Genomic DNA, 23,152 nt, shown 5'->3' on the forward strand with positions numbered 1-23,152 from the left:
TGGAGGCTTCACTCCTTGCTTGCTCCCTCCCCTGTCTCTTGCTCTGTGTTTGATATAGACCTCTTGCTCAGACCGAGATGGTGTAGTGAGACTTCAGAGAGGGGAAGGTAAGAAAAACAAGAAAATAACTTATTTTTAAAAAAAGGAAGCTGAAGCTGAGGTTCTACCTAATTATTACTGTCACTGTTGAAAATGCAGCAGTGTTTTTTTCCACATCTTAAGTGAATAGTCTTAACGAGTTTGGTGGCGAAGCTGTCAATTGAAGCCAGCTGCTGCAATTATCCATTATGCTGATTATCTTCTTTGAAACGTGATGCTTTGGTTCCAGTGCTCTTGAATCTGGAGCTGCAGTAGCTTCCTCCCACCTGTAGAACTGGGGAGTTAGTGGAGGAGGAAATTTCATTGACTCCGGGTGATTACGTCTTGGGTACAATATGTCATGTTGTTTAACCAGTTTTTTTTTACTATGCCTGCTTTAGTGTCCTGATTCATATCAGTTTGGCTCAGTGTTCTGGTTTCCCTTGTGCAGCAATTAACATAATTATCAGTGAAAATTTTCAAATTGTAATTGAAGGGTAGTTTCTTGTGGATAATGGAATATCTGTACAAGGGGTGGGGTGGAATATCAGGCTGATTCAGATAGGGTCATCGACCAGGAGTATACCATTCATCCACTGGAACCTTCTCTGCCAGTCAACTAGATCGTAGCTGATCATCTACCTCAGTGCCGTTTGCCTGCCATGCCCCCATTTCCCTTGAAGTCATTAGAATTTAGCAATCTATCAATCTCTGTCTTGAGCATAATCAGTGACTAAGTTTCCACATCTTTCTCATTGTGTAATACTCCCATCTGACAGAGACTGTCCTTATTGATTCCTTAATATTTGGCTTGCGAAAATAATCTTGTACTTATCCCAGGAATCTGGCCTCCATTGCATTTGTCGCTAGCTTCCTGTTCTTTATTATTTGGAAATGAGATTTGGGGATCTCTCAAAACATTCCATCCAATTTAAGTATGCACAAGCTCCGGGGCACTTTTGAGTTTGAGTTGCTGTTGAGGAGAGTAACTACTAGGTCACAAATATTTGAGGAATTTCAAATATATCAGGAATATGATTTCATGATGCTCGCAGTCGGTGGGTGGAAAATCAACCAACTTTTGAAAAATACCTCATGGAATGAAATCAGAGCATTGTCCTTTGGAGCAGGCTAGCTCTCTTCCGTTCTCCATAGGGATGGATGTGGGCCTTCATGGTGGCATCCATTAGTCTCGCATGACCATGGATCTATGCCTGGGAAGTCTTGCTTCAATCTTTGTTGGTGGATCAACGTCTGTCGTTGCTGTAGAGGCCCACGTGGGAGTGGCAGTCTCGGCAGCAGCAAATGCACTTGAAGGCGCTGTCCTCCAGTGTTGTCTTGATGCTGTTTTTTTCCCCGTGGGTGCGCTTTTGTTCAGCACCAAGCCTCATAACTTCCTATAGTTCGGTGCCCACAACTGTACACAATGTTGCAGCTGAAATTTAACCAGTATGCTATGTATAATCTCTCTGCTGCTGTTTTTTATGTCCCTATGAATGAAGCCTAGAATACTATGTGTTGTATTAACAGCTCTCTAAACCTGTCCTGCCACCTTTAATGTCTTATGCAAATATACTGTACACCCAGGTCTCTGCTCCTGCACACTCTTTAGGATGGTAGCCTTTATTTTATACTGCCTCTCTATGTTCTTTGTACCAAATTGTATCAGCTCATTCTCCTCCATATTGAACTTCATCTGCTGTCTATCTGCACACTCCTCCAACTGGTGGTCAATGTCCTTTTGAAGTTCTACACTGTTGTCCTCACAATTTATAGTTCTCCCAAATATTATGTTGCCCACAAACTTTGAGATTGACCCCATACCCCAAGATCTAGATTATTTACATATATCAAGATAGAATATATCAGGATAGAAGAGGGACAGGAATGCATGTTGGAGGTTCCTGGTTACAGATGTTTCAGTAAGATTAGGGAGGGTGGTAAAAAAAGGAGGGGGGGTGGCGTTGCTAATTAGAAATGGTATAACGGCTGCAGAAAGGCAGTTCGAGGGGGATCTGCCTTTGGAGGTAGTATGGGCTGAAGTCAGAAATAGGAAAGGTGCAGTCGCCTTGTTGGGTGTTTACTATAGGCCCCCCAATAGCAGCAGAGATGTGGAGAAACAGATTGGGAAACAGATTTTGGAAAGGTGCAGAAGCCACAGGGTAGTAGTCATGGGCGATTTCAACTTCCCAAATATTGATTGGAAGCTCTTTAGATCAAGTAGATTGGATGGGGCGGTGTTTGTGCAGTGTGTCCAGGAAGCTTTTCTAACTCAGTATGTAGATTGTCCGACCAGAGGGGAGGCCATATTGGATTTGGTACTTGGTAACGAACCGGGACAAATGATGGGCTTGTTAGTGGGTGAACATTTTGGTGATGGTGACCACAATTCTGTGACTTTCACCTTGGTTATGGAGAGAGATAGGTGCGTGCAACAGGGTAGGTTTTACAGTTGGGGGAAGGGTAATTACGATGCTGCAAGACAGGATCCGAGGAGCATAAGTTGGGAGCATAGGCTGTCGGGAAAGGATGTCGTGGAAATGTGGAACTTTTTCAAGGAACAGATACGACGTGTCCTTGATATGTATGTACCTGTCAGGCAGGAAAGAGATGGTCGTGTGAGGGAACCTTGGTTGACGAGGGAGGTTGAATGTCTTGTAAGGAGGAAGAAGGAGGCTTACATAAGGGTGAGGAAACAAGGTTCAGACAGAGCATTGGAGGGATACAGGATAGCCAGAAGGGAGCTGAAGAAAGGGATTAGGAGAGCTAAGAGAGGGCATGAAAAATCTTTAGCGGATAGGATCAAGGATAACCCCAAGGCATTTTATGCGTATGTGAGAAACATGAGAATGATGAGAACGAGGGTAGGTCCGATCAAGGACAGTAGTGGGAGACTGTGTATTGAGTTGGAAGAGATAGGCGAGGTCTTGAATGAGTACTTTTCTTCAGTATTTACAAATGAGAGGGAACGTATTGTTGAAGAGGAGAGTGTGAAACGGACTGGTAAGCTAGAGGAGATACTTGTTAGGAAGGAAGATGTGTTGGGCATTTTGAACAACTTGAGGATAGACAAGTCCCCCGGGCCTGACGGGATATATCCCTAGCATTATGTGGGAAGCAAGAGAGGAAATTGCAGAGCCGTTGGCAATGATCTTTTCGTCTTCACTGTCACCGGGGGTGGCACCAGGGGACTGGAGAGTGGCGAATGTTGTGCCCCTGTTCAAAAATGGGAATAGGGATAACCCCGGGAATTACAGACCAGTTAGTCTTACTTCGGTGGTGGGCAAAGTAATGGAAAGGGTACTGAGGGATAGGATTTATGAGTATCTGGAAAGACACTGCTTGATTAGGGATAGCCAGCACGGATTTGTGAAGGGTAGGTCTTGCCTTACAAGTCTTATTGAATTCTTTGAGGAGGTGACCAAGCATGTGGATGAGGGTAGAGCAGTGGATGTAGTGTACATGGATTTTAGTAAGGCATTTGATAAGGTTCCCCATGGTAGGCTTATGCGGAAAGTCAGGAGGGATGGGATAGAGGGAAATTTGGCCAGTTGGATAGAAAACTGGCTAACCGGTCGAAGTCAGAGAGTGGTGGTAGATGGTAAATATTCAGCCTGGAGCCCACTTACAAGTGGAGTTCCGCAGGGATCAGTTCTGGGTCCTCTGCTGTTTGTAATTTTTATTAATGACTTGGAAGAGGGAGTCGAAGGGTGGGTCAGTAAATTTGCAGATGATATGAAGATTAGTGTAGTTGTGGATAGTGAGGAGGGCTGTTGTCGGCTGCAAAGAGACTTAGATATGATGCAGAGCTGGGCTGAGGAGTGGCAGATGGAGTTCAACCCTGTCAAGTGTGAGGTTGTCCATTTTGGAAAGACAAATAAGAATGCAGAATACAGGGTTAACGGTAGGGTTCTTAGTAAGGTGGAGGAGCAGAGGGATCTTGGGGTCTATGTTCACAGATTTTTGAAAGTTGCCACTCGGGTGGATAGAGTTTGTAAGAAGGCCTATGGTGTATTAGTAATCATTAGCAGAGGGATTGAATTCAAGAGTCGTGAAGTGATGTTGCAGCTGTACAGGACCTTGGTTAGGCCACATTTGGAGGTCTGTGTGCAGTTCTGGTCGCCTCACTTTAGAAAGATGTGGAAGCTTTGGAGAGGTTGCAGAGAAGATTTACCAGGATGTTGCCTGGAATGGAGAATAGGTCGTACGAGAATAGGTTGAGAGTGCTAGGCCTTTTCTCATTGGAATGGCGAAGGATGAGGGGTGACTTGATAGAGGTTTATAAGATGATCAGAGGAATAGATAGAGTAGACAGTCAGAAACGTTTTCCCCGGGTACAACAGAGTGTTACAAGGGGACATAAATTTAAGGTGAAGGGTGGAAGGTATAGGGGGGATGTCAGGGGTAGGTTCTTTACCCAGAGAGTGGTGGGGGCATAGAATGCGCTGCCTGTGGGAGTGGCAGAGTCAGAATCATTGGCGACCTTTAAGTGGCAATTGGATAGGTACATGGATGGGTGCTTAAGCTAGGACAAATGTTCGGCACAACATCGTGGGCCGAAGGACCTGTTCTGTGCTGTATTGTTCTATGTTCTATCAAGAAAAGCCACAGACCCAACACTGACCCTAGGGAACTCCACTACAGACTTCTTTTCAACTCAAATAGTAACCAGGCGCCATGACTCCATTTCCTGTGTCTTGGCCAGGTTTGTATCCATCTTGCTACTCCATGTAGTTTTACACCAAGATCTATAACTTTACTAGCAAGTCTTTTGATTGACACTAAATCATTTTGGAAGTCCATGTGAACTATTAACAGGCTTGTCCTCATCAATCCGCTCTGTTCCCTCTATTATATTATATCTTGGTGATTTCCACTATTTTATTGTCATGATAATCTATTGACTCACTTGTACTTTCAATTCCATTAAACATTTTGTATCAAATTACATTTGATTAAATTTCATATTTTTTAACCGTATGCCATAGTATTGAAGTGGTGAAGAAATCAGGCAGGCAATTTGCCCAGTTTGACTGTTGAAATTCCACAATTTGTCTCCAGAAACAATTATTAACATATTAAATATATCAATTCTAGAAGTTTGTGATCTCAGTATTTGAACACTAATGTTGTGAGATGTAAATGTTTCCCCCAGGAGATAACACGTTTACAACTAAGTTTTATTTTGTAATTTGAAAATGAACAGCATTTTGATCTTGTCTTAATTTTGAAAATTGGAAACTGTAAAATTTGGACAAATACAACATTAGAATGAACTAAAGCTTTTGGCCCAACATACAGCACTTTATGGAGCTAGCTGACTCTTCTAAAACTGTTGCGATGATGTTATTCAAGAGAAAATTGAATCAGAATAAGGCAGCATTTAACAAAGAACTAATGGCAGATGTACTAGGCAAATCTAATATCAGGATGTTTATCAGGAAGAATTTAAAGCTACTGAGAAAAAGGGCTCCACGTACCACTAGTTGGTAAAACTGATCCCCCTTTCAGTGAAAAAAACTAAACTAGGAGAAAAATAAACAGAAAACTGTGGATGCTGAAAATCTGGAACAAAAACAGAAATTGTTGGAGAAAATCAGCAGGTTTGGAAACATCTGTACAGAGAAAGCAGAGTTAACGTTTTGAGTCCAGTGACCCTTCAGAACATTGTGAAGAAAGGTGACTGGACTTGATCTGTTAACTCTGCTCTCTCTAAAATAAACTAGTAGATTTTGCTTGATTCTGAGAATGTTGTAGCTCAACAATCAAAATATTGATGATGCAAAAGTGGACTGCCACAAAATAAGTTTTGTAGGATATTTTGAGTTGATGCAGACAATTTACAGAGGCAGTTTATGAGGAGACATATGAACTGATCCATTTACATTGAGAGGATAAAGTGGGAAAAGTGAAGGTGGCGGGATTATTTTGGATTTTCCCAGTAATGAATGGCATAGACTCAAAAATCTGCTTCAGTGCTTTAGACTGTCCACTATTCATTGATGCAATAGATTTTGCAAATTTCATAGTTTTTATTGCATAGATATTTGCTGCAGCACTAACTGCACTGACTGTTTATATTCCAATTATTTTCTTAGTTGGACAGAACAGACTCATAAGGATATTGGTTTACAAATGCCAAAATCTCTAAGAGACCATTAGGTGTTGCCTAGAGATAGACTTGATAATTATTTGACCATATACTGCATCACAGTAGGTTCTAATGCTTTTTACTTGCATGGGTGCCTTCCTGCAAAGATCATTATCAGAGACTGGAAGTAGGATGTCTGCCTTATTTCTTTATCTTGCACCCCCTTTAGCTCTTAAAAAAATAATTATAGAGACAACAGCAGTACACAGAACTAGGCGCTACCGACTCCTATCTAACCACTTTACCACATGGTTTTTAAAATCAAGAGCATTTATTTTGTATTCTTTGCGGTTCAGATATATTTAGTGTCAGGTTATGATTGATAGATTTTTGCAGCTAAATTTGCATGATGCATCCAAAGTAGTCTTCACATTCTTTTGTTAGTAATTTACTTTGTTTCTTTCAGCAGCAATTCATGGTAATTTAGAAGATTTCAGAACAGCATGCGATTCTATATTTTTTTTCCAAGCTTTGAACTCCATTCTGCCAGGTTTACTTCTTGAACTGGAGCTGATGTGACATGTCATTGACTTGTTCAGCAGCAGTCAAAATAAAAATAGTGCTGTGTGCTGTTCAGAAGCTGCTTTGTTCTCTTTGAAGTAAGTAAAACAGAATCACTTCAGATTTGCTGCATATTTTAAATTTTTTTCAGGAGGTGGGCATCCTTAATTGTCCTAAGGTGGTAGTGATGAGACATCTAGTTTTTTAGACTTGTAATGAAAACCATGCTGGGGCCACTTTCTAAGGATTTTACACCGGTTTTGTGCAAGGCTGAGATGATGTGTTGGCTGAAAGGCATTCATCAGTTTGTTTTGTTTTATGACAATTGATTAATCTCCTAATCCTTTCTTGTTTTTAAAATATAGTTTTATTGAAAAATAGATTTTAAAAAATATTACAACAAATACAAAACAATACAATTCAAAACAACACAAGGAAAGAACACAAAAAAAGTGTTTAAAAAAACCCAAAATGTATAAATATATATGGAAAAATATATATTAAAAAAACTATTTAACTAAATAAGTAATAACCAACAATAAACTAATAAATAGTAATAACTCAACTCAGCCGAGCAAAACACTCATACGTTCGCAGTTCCTCCTCCCTGGATACTGGATTTGAAAAGCACAATCATTACGACTATATGGAAGCCCTTATTAGTGTGACAGATAAATCTGTATCCATATATTCCAAAAGGGGCCACCATGTTTTATAGAAATTCTCAGTTTTGTGGTATACCATACTTGTGAGAAAATCCAAGGGGATATGCTCCATAACAATCTTCTGCTAACCCGACAGGCCAAGGGGGTTTTCCGATGCCCAACCTAACAAGATATTCTTACTTGCGCAGAAAGTGAGGATGTTGAAAAGTTTTTTTCTTATGCACATCTATAGGGAACACACTGGGCAGGCCAAGAAGAAGAAAGATCGGGTCCTTCTCCACCCTTACACCCAAAATCCCCTTCATTGCACCTGCCACAGCGCTCCAGTATGTTTGAAGCCTACCATAGGACCAAAGACAATGGGTAAGAGTGCCCATACTAACTCTACTGTTGGGGCATGTCGAGGATACCCCTGGTTTAAATTTTGGTAAATGATCTGGAGCCAAGTGGACCCTGTAGAGAATCTTCAACTGTAAAGCATGGGTCCTTTTGCAAATTCGTATCTTGCTTGCGTTTTCCCAAATATCTTCCCATGCCTCTGAGGAAACCTTAATGCCTAACACTCTCTCCCACACCCTGCAGAGTCGATCAAATTCATTTTGAGGGGGCACCTCCCCAATTGATGATATAAAGTGCTGATAGAAAGTGTACTATTAGCACTGAACACCCTCGTCTCTGTCAGATTTGTAAGGATCTGTCAAAAGTGTAGTGTATTTTTGGAATAAAATCCCTAACTTGAAAAAGCGTAAGAGACCCCTGTTCACTCGTATTTCCGTGCTAACTGATCAGAAGACATCATTGTGTCTCCCTCAAATAAATCACTCATGCAAGATGCATCTTTAGCTGCCCAATGTTTGAATCCTGAATCTATCATCTCTGGTTGAAAATCCGGCATACCTACTCTAGGTGTAAGAGAAGATGTTCTGCCAATATTGCCTTCCCTCTGCCAAATTGCCCTCCATGCTTTAACGGTATTGATAACTGTTGGGTTATGGCAATATTCCCTAAGTGTCCTCATTTTATCCAAAAACCGCAAGCCAGTCAGGGAGCACCTTGATTGGGAGGTTTTGATATCTAACCATATTGAAAGTGGGTCCCCACAAGCCCAATCACTCACGTAGGATAAAAGTGAGCTTAGTTGGTAGCTTTTAATGTCTGGGAGATCCACTCCTCCTATTCTGTGAGGCAATTGCAGTTTAGCTAATTTACTAAGGGGCCGCTTACGATGCCAAATAAAAGAGCTGAACCAGCCGTTCAGTCTCCTGAACGTTTGCTTATCGAAAATCAGGGGGAGCATCTGTGTTGGGTACAACAAACAGGGGAGAATATTCATCTTAATAAGTGCTATCTGACCAAACCACGAGACTGGAAACACCTTCCATCTTTGAAGGTCTTGTTTGCTTTTCTCAAATAATTGAACAAAATTAGCTTTGAACAACCAGTCCAGAACTGGAGTAATGAATATGCCCAAGTACACAAAACCCCCCTGTGACCACTTAAATGGGAATCAATATTCACCCTCAAGACCTAGTACCTTCGTAAGACAACCCACAGGCATAGCCTCTGATTTCGCAAGATTAATCATGTACCCCAAAAAGGCGAGGAACCGAAACAGCTGAATTTGACAAAAAAAAGGACATCGTTAGCATACAATGAAATCTTCTGCAATTTTGACCCCACTTCTGGAGCTGATATACTGGGATCCCTACAAATGGCCTCCGTCAATAGTTCGATCACCAAAGTAAAAAGCAATGGTGAAAGGGGACAGTCCTGCTGGCTGCCCCTAAAAATGTTAAAATTGCTGAATCACACTCCATTGGTGATGACCGTATTGGGAGGGTTACTGTACAGAACCTTTACCCATCTTATAAAGACTTTGTCCAAGCCAAACTGCTCTAGAGTATAAAAGGGTACAGCCACTCAACTTGGTCAGATGCCTTCTGTGCATCTAGAGAAATCACCAATCCCTGTATTGACTGTGTTGACACACTTGCATTAAGCATCCCCCTAACATTATTGGAGGATCTGCAGCCCTTTATGAAGCCCGTCTGATCCCCTTTAATAATAGAAGATAACATAGTCTCGAGCCTTAACGTGAGAGTGGATTTTAAACATCTTTGAGTGGATTTTAAAGTCCACATTTAAGAGTGAAATGTGCCTGTACGAAGCACTGTCCTCCAGGACCTTCCCTTTTTTAAGAATAAGTGAAATATTGGCCCCTCTCGGAGATGGCAGAAGACAATCATGGCTGTATGAGTCATTTGAACATGTTGAGCATTGGGGCTGACAATATGTTTATAAATTCCTTATAGAGTTCGCTGGGAAGTCCATCAGGATCAGACACCTTTACACTCTGAAGCTGCTTCCCAGCCTCCTGCTCCTCTTGCTCTGATGAGGGGGCTTTGAGAAAAGATTCTTATTCGGGGGTCACACCTGGGAGCTCCAGATCCTTGAAAAAGGACTCCATCTTGGCCCACCCCTCCTCATAGCCCTCTGATTGGTATAATTCAGAGTAAAATCTCTAGAATGCCACATTAATCTTTTTGGAGTCACATGTTAGGTTCCCTAATCGCTGTAATGGCTTAAGGGGCGCTCGCTTTTCCTTATGAGATATGCTAAGTATTTGCCTGGCCTGTCACCATGCTTATGTAACCTTTGCTTTGCGAAAGTAAGTTCCTTCTTTGCTGTCTGCGTGAGCATGGAATTCAATGCAGACCGCAGCACTGTAATCCTCTGTAACTTGACCAACGAGGATCTTGTCAAAGTAAGCCTTCTCGGCTGCCTTTAACCATGCTTTGAGGAGATGTTGCTGCTCACCCTTCTCCCACTTCCTACTGGTGGAGTAGGAAATAACTAATCCCCTGGCATTGGCTTTGGCAGTTTTCCAAAGGACAGACCAGCTACTAACTGAGCCTGAATTAATGTCTAGGACCGCCCAAAATTCCTTACTCCACAAGTACTCCACAAACTTATTATCCTTGAGGATAAAGGGATCCATTTACCAGTGCCTTGCACCCACTGTAACATCCTTAACCTTAATCATAACGTACACTGGAGCATGATTGGAGATGGTAATATTACCAATCGTACAAGATGCCACCAAGTCCAGGGTTGCCATGGGGTCAGAAAAAAAACATTCCTGGTGTGACTTCTGTGTGGATTGGGAAAAAAAAGTAAAATCCCTGCCTGTAGGGTGGAGACATCTCCAAATGTCTACCAACCCTAACTCCATACACAAATCCACTAATTGTTTAGTTTGTACAGAGGGATCAGGGGACCTCTGGGCAACCTGTCCACTGTGGGATTCATAAGACAAATACAATCTCCCCCTATGATGGTATGCCGGGACTCGAGACTGGTCAGTTTAGAGAACGTATCTACCAGAAATTTGAGAGGATGGGCCGGAAGGCAATAATAATTTAAAACACCATATTCTTCCCCGTTTCTCAGGACTTTGAGAATTACAAACCTCCTGTGTGTATCTTTAACACACTCTAGTCACTTAAATGGGAGGTTCCTCCTAACCAGTATTGTCGCTCCCCTACTTCTGGTTTAAAAGATGAAAAGTAAACCCGATCAAAGCCATTCTGCTGTAGCTCCCTATCATCCAAGTGTGTGTCCTGTAACAAAGCAATATTTAATCAAATGATTAACATTTTAGATTCTAGAGAGAAGGAACTTGAAATGCAAATCGCCGAGCCTTAGTGTCACAAGATCCATTGAACATAAAAACCACATAAACTAAGACCACTGCAGTTAACAAACCTACAAAGCTATCAAAGGGATTATATACAACAAAAACTAAAAAACAAACCAACGAATAAAGCGCCAATGGCGCTGAATAGGGGAACTCACTCCCTGCCTAAAGGGGGCAACTACCTATCCCAAAATCCAATTTCCCATCCCATTGCCAAGACTGCAGCCCAGGCATTTAAATTACCTGAACCGGGTATCAACTACCCATAAGTAGGCATCTGGACATCCCAGCTATTTTCCCTCCTCCTAGCTAGAGCTGCACTGAAAACATGAGCAGAAAAGAAAGAAAATACACTGTGGAATAGCAATGTAAATAAAGAATTTTTTTTTTAGAAGAAAGGGGATAAATACCCCACCCATCCTTTGGTATAAGTTAACTTAAAAATTGAAACCGCCGCCAAACATAGTTTAAGTCAGATTATTACCAATAAAAAAAGTAGGAAAAGAAAGCCCCAACTGGACTTCCTCTTTTTTAGGGAAAAAACAAAGGCATAACTAAACAACACTACTATTAGTAAATCATTCAGATTAAGTTAGTTTGTCCACAAAGTCTATTGCCTTCTGTGACGTGTCAAAGATAGGTACGATTCATCTAAGGTGAATCGAAGCACTGCCGGATATCTCAGAGAGTACTGGATCCCAAGCTCCCTCAGTCGTCTGTTGACACTGTCATAGGATTTTCTTTTCTGGATCACAGCTGCCTCAAAGAACATGATCTTCGCGCCCTTGTAAATTAGGGCCTTTGGATCCACCCCCTGGATTCTGGAAGCTTCCACAATTCTCTCCTTATCTCAATAGTGATAAAACCGCACCAGGAGAGGGCGAGGACGTTGACCCAGACCTAACCTCTGTGCCAGTGAGCCCTCTCGATCTTCAAGCCTGTCATGCCAGCCTCCAAGTTAAGGAATTTCGGCAGCCAGTCCTCAGTAAATTCCACCGGCACTCACCTTCCTTACCCTCCTTACAATCTGAATATTTTTTCTCCTGCCCCTGTTCTCAAGATCACCCACTTGGTCATGCAAATTGCGGACCTGGATCTCCAGGGCTTGGATCCTATCCTTGGAGGAACTGGTATCAGCTTCCACCGCTGTGACTCTGTGTTCAACCTCATCTGTCCTTTTTTCCCTGGTCTTCCAGCTGCTGTTCATATTTCTACAGCATGATAGAGACCGGGGCCAGCTTCTCCTCTATCTGCTTATCAAACATCTCGTGAGATTTCGTGAGTTCCTTCACTAGGGCCTGGTAAGTAATAGAGTCCCAACCGCAGGCCCAGCCTCAGATGCTTCTCCTCCCTTCGGCATCTGTGGATAAGTTGATTTTCAACAATATTCTGGGACTCTGCAAAGATGGTCTGGGTTGGGGTGGGTTATAAGTTTGTTACGCTTGTGCTGCGGTGCAGTGCGGAGCTGTGCAATGCGATCCTCTTAGATCGCTGCCATCTTGGATGCCACCCAGTCCCTTCTTGACCTCGCTTTTGTAATCTCTACCTTACTGCCGCTGCTTTCTGGAGTGTAGCACCCAATGGGAGCAAGAGATTTCAAATTTTTCACCTCTCCGTTGGAAGTGGATTCAGCTGGAAACATTGCATTTCAGGTTTTGATATTAGATTATGCCATTAATACATTAAAGAATTTAGAAGTGTTGCTAACCCTATGTTAGAGAATGATGTGAAGAGGAACTGCAAAAAAAGTGGGAAAGAAGTCGCATTATAAGAAAGAAAAATATTGAACGTTCAGGACTATCCTATACCCTATAATTGCTATAGTTCTATGATTGAATGTGCAGAGAAAAAAATCCGAGTAAATTGTCAGCAAAAGAGTCAAAAAGGAAAAAAAAAAGTAATGTTCTTCAAAGGATTATAACCTCAGCCTAATCCAGAAAATGCAGCTGCCGGATCAGCTAACTATGAGACAGGTCGGCTGGAGGGGAATGGAACTGGTGTGCAGTAATGTAGTGTTTTATATTGCCAGATCATAAGCAGTGATCTTTTGTGCAAACAAGAACAATCTAAAGCTTAGGCATTGAATGCTACCTGTTGATTAGTGGGGAACTGTAAGTTATGAGTATACAATTGATTCCACCCTTTGTGCCATCCTGAAAGCTAAGGAAAAGAGATGACCTTTAAACAGAACTTAGTTGAAAGGAAGGGTGAATTGGTTCATGAAATGAATGCAGAGATGACAAAAATGATGTCTGTGCAATTAAAGCTCTGAACACTGCTACCCTGTTTGTGGAGGATGTAAATGAAAGAGAATGTCAGATGTAAGGATGAAGAGGCCTGGTTTTCCTTGCAGAACAGGGTCTTGCTGCATCAAAGACTGCCCTCAGTGTGCATTAAATGTATCACAAAATGGCAAAACTGCAAGCAAAATGTCAAATAATTTTTGGTTGCTTGCATTTCATATTGCTGATGGTTCAGAAATCAATCAGAATCACAGTTGTGTTTCTTTTCCTGTGTCCAAAGCTATATATAGCCATTGTTCTGGTGAGCAATAGCAAGACTACGGTCAGCACATACTGAATGCATTTGACGTAATGATAAGCTTGAGTTATTTTTCTTTAAATCTGCAATCTGGAAAGATTGAAGCTTTTGTACATTTAAAATAACACTGCTAAGTTTAACTTATGCTCTGAGGTTATTTAATTTTCCTCCATAGTAAAACATATTCTATTGTAAATAGAGGGTATGGAGGTAATATATTATATTGTAAATAGGTTTTGAGCAAATTTACGATTATATAGATTGAAGATGAAATAATAGGATGCAGGCATGAATGAATTATGGTTTCAAGAGGGAAAGGTCAGTTGTTCTTTGATTTGATAAGCTTTTGCTTTAGCCTCCCAGATTTTAAACAACTCCCATTGAATTGATTTAATTTCTGTCAAAATGGTCAGTGTATTTGAATAATAAGATGAGTAGAATAATTTCAACCTCTGCACAGCAAAAAAAATCAAATGTGTATATCACATGTCACTTTATTTTCTATCGTATAATGAGTATTATTTAAATGATAATTATGCTATCCATATTTAGAACAACTTATTTCAATTGAATAACAAAGATCTTCTTAATTTTGCAAGGTATTATAAATTGTACAGTACGGTTCTCCCTGGTTTGTGTTGAGTTAGCTTTTGTCAGTCCGATTTTGACAGTCAGAGTAATTTCTGCAATGAAGAGTTGGCTGTGACTGAAAGGTCAGGTCAAGGCTACTAGAAACAAACTGAATGAGGCACAACAAATCACAGGTGGAGTTAAATCATTGTCAAACTTTACGAAAGAAATAAACTTTTAGTTGCACTTATTCAGGATATTTCCTAGAATATTGAACAATCAACGCTCCAAACTGGAGGGAAATGGTCACAGGCCCTGTTCTGACCCAAGGAGCAAGTATGTGTGGCTGAGGGCAGCAGGAATGGAAGGGAGAAGATCATACCTTGAACCAAACTGGCTGCAGAAATGGAAATTTCTTAAAGGGCCACCCCAGGTGAATCCTTTTCCTTGCAGAGTTGAATGATAACAGCAATTACTCATACATGAAGATTAATCAAGTGATGAAGAAAATATTCAGTGAAATCCTAATGTTCACAATGGTTCTGTAGAAAGTATCACTTCATTCTTCATTAGCAGACTTACAGCATCGCCTGTAAATTAAGGCACAACAGATCAATAAAGATTCCAGATGAGACAAAGCCAGCTGGTTGAGCCAGATTAGATGTTGGATTCTGAAATTGGCCTCAGCGAGTAAAGATTGTGGAGGGGGCAATAAAGTGACACCAAGGTTTGTATCCAGTGATTTGTGCTTAAAAAAAGCACAAATATATGCTAAATGAGAACAGAATTAAATTCGGTATTGATAGCCATCATGGTTAAACAGTTCGCCAACAGACACTGCTTAGGCACTTTGTTTTATTAATTTATAAGATGTGCACATTGTTGGCTGGTCCAGCATATATTGCCCATCTGTGATTGCTATGGAGAAACTGTTGGTGAGCTGTTGTCTTGCACTGCTGCAGTGCATGTTGTATAGGAACAAGTTTCAAAGTTTTAATGCAGAATCAGATTACTCAGCACAGAATTCTCAGCCTCTGTGAGCATAGTAGTTATTAGGCTGGTCCACTTCTTAAACTGACACAAGTTCACAACTTGAACTTCTAATTGATTCTTTGCCTGTTTGGGATCATACTTTGTTTTCTATTCTTGCTAATCTGTCCCTTTTTTTAAAGTATCATGACCAAAGTTGTTGACTATATTCCTGGTGTGGTATGGCCAATGCATTACTTCTGTTGTGGCTTTGAATCCCAATATATTGGTTTATTATACTGCTCATTTTCTCAATAATTGAAACTGCTGCGTCTCCTCTGCTGATTCTGTCCCTTTACTTCACACCCTCTGCTGATTCTGTCCCTTTACTTCACACCACACCATTTTTGTTTCTTTTTTTGTCCACAGCACAACATGTTGCAATTGTTCAAACAGAAATTAATTTGCCATTTGTTTCCCTAATTGCATTATATATCTAAGATTTTTTTCAAATTATTAAATCCTTTGAACTTCCCATTTTAGTGTCTATAAATACTGTATAACAATTACACTAAGTTTCTGATCCAGGCCATTTCAGTATGTAAGAAGTTATAATCTTATATTATTCCACCTAATATCTTCTCCTTTCTGATATGATACCTTTTAAGTCTCTGTTATTTCATTTTTTGATCCAAACTACACAATCATATTGTTTCTGATGAAGAATCACCAGATTCGAGATGTTAACTGTTTTCTCTCTGTTGATGCTGCTAGACCAATTGTGTTCCTCCAGCACTATCCATTTTTGTAACCCAATCATCTGTTGGATTCATGTGGGTTTTTCTTTCTTTGTAAGTCTCACAAGGTTCCTTGTCCAAAAATGTTTAAAAGTTCAAATCCAAATTTAGATTAGATTACATTACATTACCTACAGTGTCGAAACAGACCATTTGTCCTACTAAGTCCACACTGACTCTCCAAAGAGTAACCCACCCAGACCCATTCTCCTACATTTAGCTTGGCCAATTCACCTTACCTGCACGTCTTTGGATTGTGGGAGGAAACCCACGCAGACACGGGGAGAATGTGCAAACTCCATGTGGTCCGAGGCTGGAATTGAAGCTGGGTCCCTGGCGCTGTGAGGCAGCTGTGCTGACCACTAAGCCACTGTGCTGCCCAAATGAATTATGTGGAATTGAAGAATATTCACAGACAGGATGTTCTCTTTCTAAATCGATATTGGTACATGTCCAACCTATTTAGTGTAGTTCCTACAATTTTACCTGCTCTTGAAAGACTAAATACTTCCTTCCATGAGATTGTCTCCATTATAGATATTTTCATTTAATTTTGTGAAAGGGAAGATATTAACTTTTTCTGCTAGAACTATAACTAAGTGGTCTGAGGCAAATCCAGTATTCTTAACGCAGAAAGAGATCATTTACATCATATTCATATATTCTTGCTCTGCAGACATACTTAAAGCTGTGCATAATGTAGTGAAGGGAATTCTAAACATAAACTGATGTTATGTGCCCCTTCGTTCTCTGTTTTAACAGCAATAGGTACTCAGCGATTGTTTTTGTAACTCTTAATTTTAAGTGTTTTAAAAAATATTAATACATTATTGATCTCTGGAAGGGGAGAAAAAGTTTTCAAAATGTTATTTCCACTTTTATAAATTTATTTCCTTGTCACTTGATTCCAGCTCATCAAGCTCTGAAGTAGTTAAAAAACAGAAGGTGGATAACATTGACAGAAGTGATCATGATGGTAGGTGTTAATTTCAAAACTGTCTTTACCGTCTCTGCTATCTGTTCTGTATTAGCCAGAAATAACTCCAGATTGAGTAGTGTGTTACAGTCTGTTTAACATTCACCAAGAATGAACTGTGAAGTCACTTTTTTGATTATAATCCTCTGTATATTTGTAGCATTTTGCTTTCTATATACCATACTAGTTGTAAATTGTTTCAGCTGGAATCTTAGAGTCATACAGCATGGAAACAGACCCTTTGGTCCAACCATCCCATGCTGACCAAGTTCCCAAACTAAACTAGTCCCATCTGACTGCATTTGGCCCATATCCCTCCAAATCCTTCGTAATCACGTATCCTTTAAACATTGTAACTGTACCTGCATCCACCTCTTTCTCTGGCAGTTCATTCCACACACTAACCACTGTGTGCATGTGTGTGCGCGTGTGTGTGTGCGCGCATGCGTGCGTGTGTGTGTGTGTGTGTGCCTTTTTAAATCCGTCTCCTCTCACCTTAAAAAAAATGTGCCTCCTATATTTGAACTCCCCCCACCTTGGGGAGAAACACCTTTGCTATTCACCTTATCTATGTCCCTCATGATTTTATAGACCTCTATAAGGACACTCCTCAACCTCCTACGCTCCAGTGGAAAATGTCCCAGCCTATCCAGGCTATTTTTATAACTTAAATCTCCATTCCTGGCAACATTCTGGTAAATCTTTTCTGAACCCTATCCAGTTTAAAAATAGTATTTCTATAACAGGGTGACAAGAACTGTCACAATACTCCAGAATAAGCCTCACCAACATCCTGTATAACCTCAGCATGATATCCCAACTTCTATACTCATAGGTCTTTCTGTTCTTCAACTCTACACAGAGCCCTACCATTAAATGTGTAAGCCCTAGTTATTTTTACTTCTGCCCTGTCCCACCCAAAGCAGCAAGGAGGCTGCTATTTTTTTCATTGCTTCTACTCTATCTGGGGTGCAGTTCAATAGGCATTGGCCACTGTGAACTCACCCCCACCAAAGGCATAGCATCTGAGTCTGATCCTGCTCTTAAGTACATGAATGTGTAGTTATAGCCACTGTATCATGGTTATGGCAGGAGCTGGTTTCTTTTTCAACGTTCTCCTCCTCTTCCCCCCCCCCCCCCATCATTGTCCACAGGCATTGATGCATCTTCTCACTACAGTTTGACCAACTATGCACTGACAAAGAATCCTCCTCATCTCAGCATTTCAGTACCACATCGGGTGCACATTTCCCATTGATTGATCAGTTAGTCTTTAGCAATATCTCTTTGGTTTGCATTGTATTTGGTGCATTATGATTTTAATCTGGTACCTATTTTGATATCAGACATAACCTCAACTACAAGTTTGGGTACTGTACTTTTCAGTTCTAGGTCTATATATGTTTAGGATCACTATCATTGGTCTCACCCCTTGGGTTAGGCCATTAAAGTTTGCCCTCGCTAATATCTAGTTATGTGAAATGATTAGATTGTCATATCTAGCAGTGAATTATAACAATGAAAATCCCTTTAAAGAACTGGATACATTACTGATTGGGTGACTTGTGAGATTATTCTATCCTTTAACAGGAAGTCTGATGAACTCTAATAAAACAAATTAGTCTTTGGAATATGTGGATATAAAGACTAATAATTAGATCTTGTTTTACCTTACTCCATGACACATGATATATCTAATAGTGAAAATGAAGCATGCTGTACTTGGTGTTGTACACTGCTGTCAAATCAGTGCATGTCACAGTGATATTGAGCTTGCACTGCTACATTGTACATTGGTAATGCAACTTATATTAGCAAGATCCACATATTGGACTAACACCCTTGTGGAATCCATTAGCACTATGCTTAAAATGGGAGTCGATTCACTCCCTGAGACTCTTCCTCACCAGAGTGTTGTCTTTGCAATTTATATTTTCTTTTTTGCTGGAAAGGCTTGATCCCTGACCCTGACCATTACCCAGGTTTTTGAATTTGCCGGTTTGCTTGACAGTTCAACTGCTACCCACCAGGAAATTCTCTCAAGCTTGGTATCTGGCGATGCTCAGTGGAAATAGAAACCTTTTTGACCTTATTTGTGTGAACATCACCAGGAATGTGTTACAATGTATTAATGGCCTGCTCAACATCTTAAAAGGCTGTGGATAACAGTTTTGATGGCAGTCCTAACTCCCTCATGTGAGCACATTAAAATATCAAGCCCCGTTTTGTTCTTATGATGCCAGTCTTTCATTTTGTCATATCAGATTTTTACTTTAGTCATCAAATTTTGATTTTAAAAAGATGCTGGGCCTTTACTGAAACTGTCTTGAAAAACCTATTGTAACTGCAAAATGCCTTCTCAACATGCAGTTGCAAATTGTGAAATATGACAGTGGGATATAACCTTTTGTCCAACTTCAAGTTATGCTCCAACTGTTTACTGGGAGTACTCAGGAGTGACTGAAACAATCTTTCAGTCATTTCAGCTGGTGCTGCTTAACTTTACTAGCAATTTCCTTGTTTTAAACCATAGTCCTAACTCCCAATAAGTAGCTGACTTCCACAAAGAATTATGACATAGTCATAAAACACATGTATGCTTGATGGATTTTGAGCACTAGAACATAGTAGCAGAACATAATGAAATAATTTGTAATTTTGATTGCCTTTGGAATGCTCTCTCCTTTTTTTGAGGACACAGACAAAGAATTGCAAGTTCTAAAAATATAAACGGAATACGCTAGAATATTCAACTGTATTTCTTCAAAATGTAGCGAATCATAGCGTGACAGCCAATGTGCACTTGTACTGGGGCAAAGGCCCCAGTAGAAAGACTAGCTAATCTGTTTACAGGACACTGGGGATATAATTGTTGGCCAGGGCAGAGGAGAATTCCACTTCTTTAATGTCTCAATGTCTCAATGACTTGTTGACTTAGATTATGCTCTAGTCATATGTTGGAGCATGGGTCCAGGAACCTTTGACTCTCTCTCATCATGTAGTCAGTTTAGTCCAACAAGCCCGCTTCTTTTCATCAGTCAGTGAAATTGGTTATTCTGGATTTTGTGTTTTACAACATATCCGTAATATATAATGAAATCTCTACTGATAGATGCTTTTTATTTTAAGTTAAACCTCTGCAAATGTTGCTTTGTAAATGTGATAGTGTGTCAGTGTTGTATCCTTTGACACTGTTTGGCAAGTACAGGCTTTGGATTGGCTGTTGGATCATGATCAATATTATGAACCGTAGATGGAGAAAACCGAAGTCAAACAAAGTATACCAAACAAGTATTCTGATGTAGAAGTTTCGTAAGCATTGGAAATTAATAATCAACTTGTCAGCCCTGCACGGAGTAAACCTTTCAGTCAGAGCAAGCTGATCATCTCATCTTCATTCCCAGTCCACATAAATAGCTTACTATCAGTGACAAAATGTCAACCACTAAAATAGCTGGCTAGCTGGAATATTTATTTTTGGGAAATTTTTCACTTTGCAGGAACTCTCTCAGCTCCAATGGTGGAAATGTTCTTGAGTTATTTGGATTCTGTTCCATGAAGGCTGACACTGTGGGAAGAGACTTTCTTGTGAGGAGGTGGAATTATTAGATGGGAAATTACCCTGTTACATGGGAACGTGGGAAAAATGAGCAGGAGCCATTTGACTCCTTAAGTCTGCTCTGCTATTCAGTTAGATCATGGCAGGTCTCTATCTATGCCATTTTTCCTACATTATTCCCACCTCTTTTGATATCTTGGAGATCTATCAAATTTTGCCTTGAATATATTCCATTGTTGAAAATTACACATTCAATAAGCTACAGACTAGAAATTGGTGCAACTCTAAAAATAAAGTTTCAAAAATAAAAGACTTCAGACTGAAGAAACCTAGGAAAGTGGGAAGAAAGGAAGGTTCTGTTGCTCTATTTTTCTCTCTCCCCTGACCAACAGGTAGGATGGTGCACTTAAAATATAGGTGACGGGTGAATCCATCTGCTTAATCTCCACGTCACTACAAAACTTCACTCACAGGGATTTTCAGTCAGAGAGAAGTTATCCTCTGTTAGTTTGATGAACATATAAATTGGGAGCAGAAGTTGGTGATTCAACCCATCATGCTTGCTCCCACCATTCATGGCTATCAATGCATATTTTGAATGGCAGATTCCAACCTGCCCCCGATAATCTTTGATTCCTTTGCCTAACAAGAACCTGCCTAAAAAATATTCAATGACGTCACCTCCACCACCTTCTCTGGCCAAGTGTTATAAAGTCATACAACGTTCTGAGGGAAGAATATTCTCTTCATCTTTGCCCTAAAAGAGTAATTCCTAATTTTTAAATAGTGCCCCCTAGTTCTGGACTCACCCAGAAGAGTAAACATACTTTTCCTTGCGCACCTTATCAAGATTGTTCAAGGTCTTATCTACTTTAATTAAATGACCCCCCACCCATCTAATATAATGAAAACAAGCCTAGCCTGTCCAATTTTTCAACATATGACAACCTGCTCATGCCAGGTATCAATCCAGTAAATCTCCTCTGAATTACCACCAGTATGTTTATACTCTTCTTTAAATAAAATGATCAAAACTGCAATCGGTATATGAGATGCTGTCTTTCCAGTGCCCTGTAAAATTAAATCTTTCCTGTTCAATTCCTCTCATAATAAAGGGCAGCATCCCATTGGTCTTCTTGATCACAGGTTGTACCTGCATACTAACTTGTTGTCACTCATGCACTAGAACGCCCAGATCCCTAGGCACTTTAGAATTCTGTAGTTACTTCCCATTTGCTTATTCTTCCTGCCAAAGCTAACTTCATGTTTTCCCACATTATATGCTATCTGCCAAACTTCTGCACTTTAAGTACTTATATCTGTTTGCATCTTCCTTATGCCCTTCTACACAACATTCTTTCCAATTTAGCTTTGTGTCATCTGCAAATTTAGCTATCATGCCTTTGATCCCCTCATCTAAATCATTGAGAGAATTTGTAAAAGGCTACAGGTCCAGCAAAGATCTTTCATCACATCCTGCCAATCAGAAAAATACACATTTGTGCATACTTTGTTTTCTGCTAGCCAGCCTACCTTTGGCAAGCCTAAATATTGTCACCCTCTACGCCATGAACCACTACCTTGTGTGATTAACTTTGATGTGGAAAGGATTCCTGATGAAAGGTTTTGCTTGAAACATCAATTTTCCTGCTTCTCGGATGCTGCCTGACCTGCTGTGCTTTTCCAGCAGCACACTCTTGACTTTGATGTGGAAACCCTTGTCAGATTATTTCTGGAAATGCAAGTACAGTACATCTACATGCTCACCCAGTTTTTTCCCAGTCACAGGCTGGTTCTCACCTGTGCTTGTGGATGAAAGGTCAACAACAAATGTCAGAGAGAAACCACCTGTAATTGGAGCCTTAGATATGCTGGCAGTAAGGGGGTTGCTGAAAGCTTGGAGCAGGAGTCTTAAGGCTGAGAACCTGAGGCAGAGGGCGGGAGGCTGGAGTGGCCACTCTTTTTTGTTGAGATTGGAGTGCTGAGAGCATCCTTTTTGTTGGACTGACTATCTGCTTGGCTGATGTGGAGGGGACAAAGATGCTGGAAAGAGATAATTGGATTTGCAAGGCCCAATGTACAGTGATGAATAAATTAGGATACCTGTGTGTATCATTGTTGATGGCCCTGGGCCATTTAAGAAGTAAGTAAAATCTCTGTCACTCCCCAGTGTTCTCCTTTATGTGCTTTCTTGGGTAGATTCCTTTGGCTACTTAACCAACTATCAACGTTATTTTTAGATAAGTTAATGTAGTCAGTTTTTTGATATCCCATGAGCTACCTCCTCCGTGTTTAGGCCTTTCCAGTAGGTAATGTCATGAAAATCAGGATTGGATGTGTTTTTTTTTAACCCCTTTATGTCTGTCCCTCAGCCTATGTGGACCTGTCAGATGGGCCTTTTGGTCTCTGACTGTCTACCTTCCAGTGGGATAGTATCTTGTCTTTGCTTGCCCGGACGAGGATGCCAGGGGTGGGAGGATACAGGGAAGCTGGGTGGGGAGGTGAGATGCTGGAGGCTGCAAAGTGGGTGAACAGAAACTCCAAGAAGATGGGAGGGTAAGGAGGCAACAAAAGGCTAGGAAGGGGAGGGAATGTGCAAGGGTATAGGTGGGAAAGGGAGGAGTACAAGGAGGTAGTTTGGTGAGGGC

At 40.6% G+C, this 23,152-nt stretch overlaps 1 protein-coding gene across 1 annotated transcript in view; it reads left to right on the plus strand.

Moving 5' to 3' along the window:
• Positions 1-23,152, plus strand: part of psme3ip1 (proteasome activator subunit 3 interacting protein 1) — a 73,121-nt gene that overhangs the window by 48,427 nt on the left and 1,542 nt on the right. Inside the window, exon 6 of the mRNA XM_043707145.2 lies at positions 16,881-16,945. Coding sequence (XP_043563080.2) covers positions 16,881-16,945 — 65 coding nt within the window. The remainder of the gene's footprint in view (positions 1-16,880; positions 16,946-23,152) is intronic.

The sequence above is a fragment of the Chiloscyllium plagiosum genome, unplaced genomic scaffold (assembly GCF_037043375.1).
Source record: "Chiloscyllium plagiosum isolate Xiang-an unplaced genomic scaffold, Cpla_swu_hap1 HiC_scaffold_17, whole genome shotgun sequence".
NCBI lineage: Eukaryota > Metazoa > Chordata > Chondrichthyes > Orectolobiformes > Hemiscylliidae > Chiloscyllium > Chiloscyllium plagiosum.